The sequence below is a fragment of the Nesoenas mayeri genome (assembly GCF_963082525.1).
Source record: "Nesoenas mayeri genome assembly, chromosome: 3".
NCBI lineage: Eukaryota > Metazoa > Chordata > Aves > Columbiformes > Columbidae > Nesoenas > Nesoenas mayeri.
Window position 1 is genome coordinate 104191285 of NC_137544.1, and position 10916 is coordinate 104202200.

At 37.7% G+C, this 10916-nt stretch overlaps 1 protein-coding gene across 2 annotated transcripts in view; it reads left to right on the forward strand.

Annotated features, from left to right (window-relative positions):
• Positions 1-10647, forward strand: part of MSH2 (mutS homolog 2) — a 52070-nt gene extending 41423 nt beyond the window's left edge. For both annotated transcript variants that reach the window (XM_080341247.1, XM_080341248.1), the window contains 5 exons: positions 655-900; positions 2429-2633; positions 3017-3264; positions 7634-7806; positions 10244-10647. In XM_080341247.1, the coding sequence (XP_080197373.1) occupies positions 655-900; positions 2429-2633; positions 3017-3264; positions 7634-7806; positions 10244-10414 (1043 nt within the window). In that variant the 3' untranslated portion in view covers positions 10415-10647. The remainder of the gene's footprint in view (positions 1-654; positions 901-2428; positions 2634-3016; positions 3265-7633; positions 7807-10243) is intronic.
• The last annotated feature ends 269 nt before the right edge of the window (positions 10648-10916 follow it).

Consider the following 10916-nt stretch of genomic DNA (forward strand, 5'->3'; position numbering starts at 1 on the left):
TTAGAAGAGTAAATGTACTTTGCAGAGGTAGGACTCTCCGTGCAGGTTGCTCCTCACCTCTCCTGACACATGCCTCCATCTGCAGTTGTTAGATGGTTTGCCTCTGTAAACTCCTGTCCCTCATCCCTTTCACTGAAACAAACAACAAAACTTAAAAACTGGTCCTGGGGGTGCTGGTGTCACAGGCACTTAGAGACCTCTCCATCCTAGCATTCACATGAACACCAGTGCTTGCTGTGTCTGAATTGTCGGTGCTGTGTCTCTGTTCTCTTTGCTTGCACGAGCGTCAAGATAGAGCATGTCACTGAGGAAGGAAACATACTGGATTTCCAGCACTTGCCATTGTGAGCATTTGCCTTCCTGTACTAAGATAAGCTGTTTCTCTGTGTCTCGTGCTAAGGCAAAACAATCAGCATGGCCTCACCTCTTCCTGTTCCTGGTCTGAAGAAATTCCCTTTGTAGTCCAAAAGCAGGGAAACTTTAGGATTACATCTTAGACTTTCAAAGAAGGTGACTGCTGTCTCAAATAAAAATTGACTTCTAATGCAGATGAATTAATTTTATGGACTCAATAAAGGCTTTAAGATGTCTTTTCAGCAAAACCAAAAAAAATTTCTAACTGTGTTGAATTTTTATGTCTCTAATAAAAAACAGGTTATGCAGAACCAATGCAGACAATGAATGATGTGATAGCTCAGTTAGATGCAATTGTCAGTTTTGCTCACGTGTCAAATGGAGCACCAGTGCCATACGTCCGTCCTGTCATTCTGGACAAGGGACAAGGAAGGATTGTGCTGAAAGGTGCCAGGCATCCTTGCGTCGAAGTGCAGGATGAGGTGGCCTTCATCCCCAATGATGTTACATTTGAGAAGGGCAAGCAGATGTTCCACATTATTACTGGTGATGTTTCCGTTCTCTTTTTCATTTGTTGTTTATAATAAGTTTTAAATGTCTCAAGTATTTCCAGTTAATGATGTCTTTAAAAAAAAAAAAAAAGAGTAAACAAATGAACAACCCAATAAACTCTATCAAAATGACTTCTCTAATCAACAAAGTGTGATCAGCCTAGTAAGTTGTTCATGTTTTTGTATGAGGGATAAAATTTAGCTCTGGAAAAGAAGGGAGGGTATTTATAAGCGATCGTTATGTATTACGTTAAAAAAAGAAAATGTCCACAATGTTCTTGTGAAATGTTTCCTTTGATAGTGGATATTCTATGTGCTTATGCACATGCAGACTTATTTTTCATCTTCCAAACTAACAGTCATGGAATCAGTGGTTACAATTGTAGTTAAAATGCAGTGTTTGGAGAAAGTGATTACTAATTTAGAAACAGTCATTTGGGAAGAAGAGAGAGAATGCTAGGACAGTAGGAAATAAGAAATCAGTCCGTCCTTAATATATGTCTTCCTTGCCCTAGTGTCTGTATCTCCATAAGCCAGGATACCTCAGGAGCCCAGCAACCTATACCTGCTTAAGTGATTTGGAAAATTCCACCAGGCATCAGTTGTACTGTAGCCATGTAGGCACCGTCTGCGGGAAGATTTTAAGCAGCTTCTCTGTTAATGTTTTCTTTGTTTAGTATTAAAGTTGATTTCAAATGCAAAACATGCTTTAATGACTGTACCATTTTTTCCTTATTCTCTGGTGTAATTAAGATAATTTTATGACACAGGAAAACATTTTTAGTGTTCATATATTTAATTGAAGTTTAATTTCCATCCAGATGTCCTTGACATACATTCTGAGTAGCAAAGATCTGAAATTAGAGAATGATTAATGAACACTTCTAACATAATAAATAAATCAGTAAAAACTAAAAATCAGAATAAATGCATGGTAATATGCCTGTTTTTCTGGTTAGCTAAAGTATAAAATTGGTTGTAATGAACAGTTTTCTGGAAAATACTTCGGTTAAAATTAGCTTTTTAATATCTGATTTTGCTGACTCAGAATCCCTTTAGATTGTAATTTAAATCACCCATTAGTTTGTACCCAGTCTGTAACTAAGATATTTCATTTTTACAGACAAATTGTAATTGGTGTTGGAGGTGAAAAATTATTTTCATTCTTAAGCAGTAATACTGATGACTTTTAATTTAAAGCTTATTAGTTTTAGATATGACCATGTGTTTTAGATGCCTGCTTATACTTCTGAAAACTCCTACAACTTACGAAGCCCCTAATGCTCTCCAATCACTTTTATTTTGAAAAAACAACTTTCAGTAAGACATATGAGCAAGCCTTAGTAGTAGTGGAGCTACTTGTTGCACCTGTTAGACAAGTGTGCTGCTCTTTCCTCGCAAGAGAGTAAACAAAGCAAGTTTAAACATTCTTTGTTTTAATCTAGAGCCTGTTCTTTAAAAGAACTGTTGAATTTGAAAAGATGACTGTTCGTTCTAATTCATTTGCAAAATTTCTTCTCCAGGCCCTAACATGGGGGGGAAGTCAACATACATCCGACAGACAGGTGTGATTGTTCTTATGGCCCAAATTGGGTGTTTTGTGCCATGCGAGTCTGCAGAAGTCACCATTGTGGATTGTATCCTGGCTCGCGTTGGGGCTGGAGACAGTCAGCTGAAAGGTGTCTCTACTTTCATGGCTGAAATGTTAGAAACGGCTTCAATCCTTAGGTAAGTCCTGTGCTTATTTGGTTTGGTTGGTTGGGGTTGATGGGAAAGGAGGTGCTCGAAGAAAGAAGGATTTAAGATTTCCTCTACGGTAGAATCTCAGTGGAGGATCTTAAGTCCTTTTTAGCAGGCTCGTGAGTTCTTGAAGTAGCCTTCTGTTGATTTCAGTGGTCATAGAGAGCTGCTACCAGGAGGCCAAAGTCTAGGTGGGACAGAGAAACTAATTCAGAAAGATCTGTATATGCACTTTATTCATTTGTCGTTATGTAAATAGGAAAGATCTTTTGCTTCTTTTATGCTTTGCTTCTACAACATAACTTGTGGTACTCCAATATCCAGCCTTCATGCTGTTCTCAAGTGTTTATAAAATACTCTTGTGTTTTCAGGACAGCATCTGAAAACTCCCTGATAATCATCGATGAGCTGGGAAGAGGAACTTCTACCTATGATGGCTTTGGCTTAGCATGGGCTATTTCAGAATACATTGCTAGCAAAATCTGTGCTTTCTGTATGTTCGCTACACATTTTCATGAACTGACAGCTCTTGCTGACCAAGTGCCAACCGTAAATAACCTACATGTTACTGCTCTGACCAGTGATGACACACTGACGATGCTTTATCGTGTCAAGGAAGGTAAGATTCTGTAAATGGTGAATAGAGGAAACTTCGTTTTGCCTTGAGAGAGGAAGAAATCTTAATTTGGGGGGGGGGGGAACCAAAACCATGTCATAAAAAAAATTGATGTTGTACTCCAGGCTTAGGGTTTACAATAGACGTGTTCTTCTCTGTCCATAGAGACTGTGTATGGCAGGAGCTCTGTGTGTGAACACAATTGGTGATGATGTTGATGATTATTTGTTAAGACTTCTGGGTTATTTCTGCCACTCAATCAAGGCTTTTGAGGTTGATCCCATTTTGTTTTTTTAAAGACTGGAGGGAAGGGTTCGAAAATGTTATTTTCTGTTTTCCTAAATCAGCCATTTTAACCTGCTGATAGAAAAGACTTACGTTGCTTAAATTGTTCTTTTAAAATAAATGAGAGCAACTTTAATGTGCTGACACTTTTTAATAATGTCTATTGTAATAAGACTTAGTCACTTAAGAAAGGTTTTCTCCAATTTATGCAGTAGATTGATATAGGAAGCATCATATGTTTAGTTGTTAGCAAATGGCATAATAGTAAAACCAGTAGCCTGTTTTGTTAGTGTAAGGTGAGTCAGATGTATTTTAATTAAATCCTTTAGTAGATCCAGTTATTCCTTTTGGTATTAAATTAGACAATTTTTAATTGGGCATAAATTTCAAAATTTCATCTGTTAACCACAGTAAGCGGTTTCTCCAGCTTCTCTGTGTCCCAAGTAATTTGTTCTTGCTCCTTTCAGCAGGAGCCTGTGTTTCTGATAAGTAAAGCAGTGCTGTGTAACAGTGGCTTGCAGGGTGTGGTAATTTATGGCAGTCTAATTTAGTTGTAAACTCTACAGTGATTTTTGGTTTTCCCATAAGAGCATTTCAGTCTGGTTGCCAACCTTTGGGCTGAGATTCTGATTTTACATGTGGGCAGAGTACTGTTATACTATGTTTTCACTTAGAAATACCTCTTAATTTTCTGAGTTCCACAACGGAGGAATGAGTTAGGTGACCCTCAGGTGGGTAGAACATGGTTACTGTAGAACACTCTGGCGATACTGGATCCGATCAACAACTTACCTTGTGGGGTGTTGTTTTCTCAAATGAAGAATAACTGTTTGAGGAGTTAGGCTATTATCTTTACTAAAACAATAACTGTCAGCCACCCTTGTTAAGGCTAAGGAGCTAGTCTTGTATGTAAAGTCCTGAAGGCTGGTGTTCTTTTTCATTTAGGATTTAATCTTACAGGTACAATTGCTGAACTTCATTCCTCATTTTAAAAGCTGTTTTGTCATGTTGACATAATACCAAATACTTGCTTTTGCTTGGCTAATTCATCATAATAACTCTGCTTCTCAGGATCAGTGCATATTCAGTATACGTTAGCCTAGAACTCTCTCTAGTATTTCTTGATTTCTTTAGCCAATTTAGGACTTTTCACTTCATTACTTCTGGCATATGTTGTTCTGAAATGATTCTAATATGCTGTCCAATTATTACACTTTACCATTATACTTTTAAAGGTATTTTTTATAATCTTCACAGGCTATCACCATACTATTAAGTGACTTTAGATAATAGGTAAATGTGTTTTTATTATATCCTAATCTGAGCCTCACTCAAGTGGTACCATGCTAGTTTTACTCTTATGACGTTACTAATTGACCATTTCTTAATCATTTATTCTGGTTTTAAATCTGTGAAATTACTTCATTTCTTGCCCTTTGCTTGTATAACCACTTCTAATTTTGTATTCCCCTGTGGATGTAGTCTTGCAATTAGGCTTCGGGTACTTTTCTGTGAAGCTAGGAGACTGCTCTGAGCGGGGGGAATCAAAGCACGACCAGAACTGCTCTTCTCTGCCGTTACTGAGAGTCTGCTTAAAGCCAGTTAGGATATCTCTGGCTGTCACAGTCTTCTTTCTTTTAACTCTCTGTCCTTGTCTTTTGAGGTCTTTATTCCTTAGAAATGGCCTCTGTTCTCTCTGTTCATGCACTTTTCCAGGCAATCCCTAGGCTTTGTGTCTGAGTATCAGTCCCCAAAGTGCTGTGACCCTGGTCCCCAGCCTGTTCCTGTGGAGAGGTGGCACCTGGGCTTCTTTCCTAGTTCCCTTTTTCCCCGTGTTCTCCAGCACATGCTGAGCTCCTTCCACCAAGTGAAGGTCCACAACCCTCTGAAGGCCTTGCTCAAATCGATATTTGAAACGTGACTTGATGTGGCATGGGAACTGAAGACAAGTATAGTCATAAATTACTGCAAGTGTACATTGAAACTATGAGTGTTTTCAATGCAGAGAGAGCTGGCAATGTATAGTATCTTCAAACATCCTTATTTAGGTGCCTTATTTTAAGTACTTTTGAGTACTTATGCTGGGAGGGGAGGAAACATACACCGATTCTAAACCTTCTACCTTCTAAATCCTTTGGAATAGCAAGTCTTATGATAAAAACCCCTAATATTCACCAGATGGTTGTGTGAATTATCTTCCTTCAGACCCCCACCCCACTTTTTTTTAACCTGTATTAACTTACTCATTCTAGTCCTGAATATAACTCTGGAAGCCCAGTTTCCTATTGTTCTTCAATCAATTTTTTGCCATCTTTGGTCATACACATCTTGTCTTCGTATATGTAGTGTCGTTTAATCCATTTTCTTGGAAGTGCTATTGAGCATAGAGGCACAATAGTTTGTTTCTATCTACTTAAGCCTCTGTCAGATGAGAGATACAACATTATGAAATCTTCATCCTAAAATACTTGGTCTCAAATTTGATATCTTTTGTGTAAGTTTTTACATTTAGTGTTGTGCTCTTTCCCTTTTGGAAGGGCTATGTTCTTGAGGCCAGGATGTGAGTGTAGGCAGCTCGGATACAGCTGTGTTTTGAAACAACAGGTTTCATGTCATTTGAAATGTGTAATTAAATCTGAAATGCATGACGAGGAAGTTTGAAACATTATTTTAATCCCTGTCTTCATGCTTCAAGAGTGCGACAGAATTGCTAGGAGGCACAGAAAGTACTGAGCAGAGACCTGAGTTAGCTTTGTGTCTGGGAAGGTGTGCTTTTTTTAAATTTAAAATCAAGAAGACAAATTTCTGCTTAAAAAATATTAAACTCCTTTAATAAACCCGAGATATTACAAAATTAGTAAAACAGAAAAAGATTTGAAGCTTTTTCATTTACCTATGCTTCCGTTATTCAGTATTTCATGGGTAATTAGTTAAGTATCATTTTACATGTGTAATTCATTTATTCATAACTCCTTGCTGGAGACCAGAATTAAAAGGATGTAGTAGTATTTGTGGGTGGCCAATCGGAATTATGGTAATGTAAACAAATGGAGTTGACAGATTCTATCACAGGGTTTTTGATATTGAAGTGAAAATTATTTTATGTAACTGTGTATAATTTACATATTTTGAGGAATTTTGAGAACTTTTCTTTCTCAACCAAATGTTATAAACAGTGTATTAATTGAAGTAAGTGTAAAGTTAAAGTTGAAAGCTTTTGATATGATTAAAGACAACTCCTGGAGACTGAAGAGTTACATGGTACTGATGTAAAGGGGGAGAACGGTGATTGAAAATGCAACCTTTTTAATATTTATATTTATATACACACATATTTATGTTCATATAAATACAGAAAAATGCAAGAGAGATATTAAAAAATAAATTACATGAATTACCATATTCTACAGACTGTGCTGAAGAACTTTAATAAAAACCATTATTCAATTTCATTCACATACTAGAGGGAAATTCTTTCTGCCTGAGGAGTTTTTCTTTCTTCTTGAAGCACTTCTGGAGCTCTGCAATTACTGCTGTAAGGGAGCGTAATTAAATAAGAGCATATTCTTTAGTCTGTGTTATTGTGTATACTCCAGAAGGTAAATCAGAAAATGCTGGGAGAACCAAATGAACTCACATGCTTAATTCTTCAGAACAAAGAAGAGTTACAAGTTTGCTCATATCATCTCTCTATAACTACCTGAAGGGAAGTTATAGCCAGGTGGGGATTGGTTTCTTCTCCCAGGCAGTCAGCAATAGGACAAGGGGGCATGGGCTTAAACTCTGCCAGGGGAAATTTAGGCTGGATATTAGAAAGAAATTCTTTACAGAGAGAGTGATCAGGCATTGGAACGGCTGCCCAGGGAGGTGGTGGACTCGCCGTCCCTGGAGGTTTTTAAACTGAGATTGGACATGACACTTAGTGCCATGATCTAGTAAATGAACTGGAGATGGACCAGGGGTTAGACTCGATGATCTCTGAGGTCTTTTCCAGCCCAGTTGATTCTGTGATTCTGTGATCTCTGTGTAGCCATATTATCTCTTAAATTCTTTGCTGGTTTTTTTTTTTTTTTTTCTCTGCATCTAGGTGTTTGTGACCAGAGTTTTGGAATACACGTAGCAGAGTTGGCGGCTTTCCCAAAACATGTGATAGAAAGTGCAAGAGAGAAAGCACTGGAGCTGGAGGAATTTCAAAACATTGGCAAGTCCAAGGAATCTGACGGAGAGCCACCAGCCAAGAAATTCTACAGAGAAAGAGAGGTTTGCTATCAGGAATGCTTTTTAAATTTTTTTAGCTGGAATAACCCAAGGAAGACAGTTTAATGATTCAGATTCCCCAAAAGCTTGGGGATAGTTAACATTTATAATCTCATTTTTCCATAATAAAGTGTGTCCATTAGGGGTGGAAGAGATGTTCAAGGATAGTGGGGTTTGGTTTAGATTCATTTTAAGTTAACATAGAAAAGAATTTTATTTCAAAACAGTCATGAGAATGAAACTATATTTTTTCTTGAAGACCAATGGTCAGCAGTTACTGTAATTGGCATGCAACTGCAGTCATACAAGGGACTATGTCTCTGGCTGTCCTGTGGGGTTTTCTTTATGCATGAACCAAGCCAGTATTTTGTGTTCATCACTTTTGTTGGCTACTCAGTTTCTATGCGATGTTTCTTTGGATTTAAATTGCAGGTTTTGTTTTAGTTGTTGTTTAGGTTATTCTTGGCTCTGCATGTGGGTTGCATCTGGTTTTGCTCCCCCTTACTATGAGGGCTCATTAGTGCTGATTTCTTGAAGCTCAACATGAACATGTTCAGATCTGTTCCCATCAGGGAAAAGCTGAGTGCACAGCTTTCTCATTTGTGCCCTACCATGTCCCATCAGTGCTAACACATCTCACAAGCTGATCATATTGAAGGACACAACAATTTAGACTTAGGATGTCTGATTTACAGGTCTCGTGAAGCTCTTCCCATTTCACATATGAGAATTTTAGCTTGGTTCTCTCTTCTCAACTGAAGTAAAATGCTCTTGGCTTTGTACAGGCTTCAAGCACAAGTTCAGGAAACCCACATCTCAGCATGGACCTGATTATGTTTACATGGCATAATACAGTTGTGTAAAGCCATCTGAGCGAACTGTTTTTTCTCTTCTCCCTTCACTTTCTCTTAAAAGAAACTTCATTGCCGGGTGATGTAAAGGAGAACAATGGCTTGCAGGAAGCTTATGCAGCATAGCCCATGTTGTCTTGTTGCTACATTAGGAGTCCTTCCAGTGACTTCTGTTGGAGCCTCCTGAGAAAGCAACCTGCTGCCTTACAACTTGTATTGTTTTTTGCCAGTAGACAGGTCCTCCTTACTGCACACATATGCATCTGCTCATAATCTTAGTTTTGTGTCCCAGCAGTTGGCTTGAAACTCTGCAGCCCTGTAACTCATTTGTCTCCACCTATACCTCAGTGGCAATATTGGTAATATTCCAGTATATGGAAGCCTTGAAGTGTTAGTCCACATCCAAAGCATTTTATATGTTTAAAAAGCCTTTGCTCTAGACAGAGGCTGTTATATGTGACTTTGTTTTCAGTTTCAGAAGTCTACTGTATTTGTTCCTGGATCAGTAAGTGGATCTGATGTTGTTGATGACCTGTCTCCGTTTGTCATACCTCTTAGTGCCAGGAGGTTCCCCCTCCAACCACCTCAGTTGCTGCACCATTACCTTTCTTTTGCCAGCTTGCTAGATGTCATGACAAAGTATTTTTCAGATTAGTTGGATCTGGCTGTGTGGTCTTAAGTTGATGTAAATTAAATTGACATGGCAAACACTTCTGACAAATACAGTATCGTGTTTTATTCTTGGATATTTCAGTAATACATGATATTTCATAAGCTCTCTAGGCAATAGAATGGCATAGCTCACCCAGACAATTTGTCTGCTTTTGTTAACATCATGTTTAGAGGGAAATGCATGCTATTACTTTTCCAGGTCCACTGGAGACTTATACACTGAAAACATACTGCATTAGTCATACATGATAAAACTAAGAAAGCTTTGTAGTAGTGTCCTAAAATTCAAAATGGAGAGGACTTAGACAAAATTCTGTATTCTGGGTGAGTTGTTTCTAATACAGGGATCCCGAATATTATTCATTGAAGTGTTTGTTCTTGCTGTTCAATTCAGATTGTTTAGAAGTTCCACTTTGCCTGTTTGTGTAAAAGCATATGCATAAAGCTTAATTATCATCTGCTCTCCTTGGTGACGGCCACTCTCCAGTTGCTTGGTTACAATTTGTTCTTTCCTTTTGCATATTGAAATGTTGGTTTTCATTTACAGTTTCTCAAAAAAAAGTAACTAGTTTGGGTACTATGGCCACTCTGATGCTATTATAGTTAGCAATCCTCACCGAATATGGGCGCATGCTGGAATTAAATGTGGAACACATATAGGAGCTCTCAGTGTTAAATATTGTGTTTCTGCTTATCAAATGATGCTCTTTTCTTATGGGTTGAAAAGGGGAGGAACTCCTGATCCCAGTATAACTAGATCATTCTGGTATTGAGAACAAGGACAAAAATAACAGTGGGTTTTGCCTGCAAAAAGTTTCTGATGCTAAATAATACTTTGTATCTTTGACAGAGTTCAGAAAAATCCTGCTTGCAATCTAAACATCCTTTCTGTTTTCCTTCTCCTCCCTCTGTTTCAGGAAGGAGAAAAGATAATTCAGGAATTTCTTTGTCAAGTGAAAGCATTGCCTCTGACAGATATGTCAGAAGAAGACATCAAAATGAAGCTGAAAGAGTTGAGAAGCGATGTGTTGGCAAAGAACAACAGTTTTGTGAATGAAATAATCTCCCGAACGAAAGTTACATCGTGAAAGGTGTGAGAGGAGGGTACAGCTCATGAAGCATTTTTTTACATTGCAAGAACTATCATTTTCCTGTCTTGTAGCTTTTATACTTTATGATACTTGTACTAATTTATGTAGGCTTTTTGTTTTTTGGATTGTAATTATTTTGTAAAAGATTCCGAGCACATTTTGTGCCAGAGTCTTGCTTTAGTTGTGAGGATTGTCTCCTTTTAGAAGTTTTCAATAAAATGCGGTTTTAGTATTGAGAGAATTATTGATTCTACCAACAAAATCCATAATGTTTTACCAGAAAAAAAAAAAAGTGTTCTAGAAAGTATAACAATTGAGATGGCACACAACCACCACAGCCTTGAAAAGCAACAGAGCATACACAAAATCTTTGTCCTATATAATGATTCTTTTCTATGTGATGCAATTACATTAATTAATTCAGCAAAGTTTTAGTAATGCTTCACTAGAAAAAAAGGATCTAGTCTAAGCGATTTGTCATAAAGCTTTTGTATGTGGA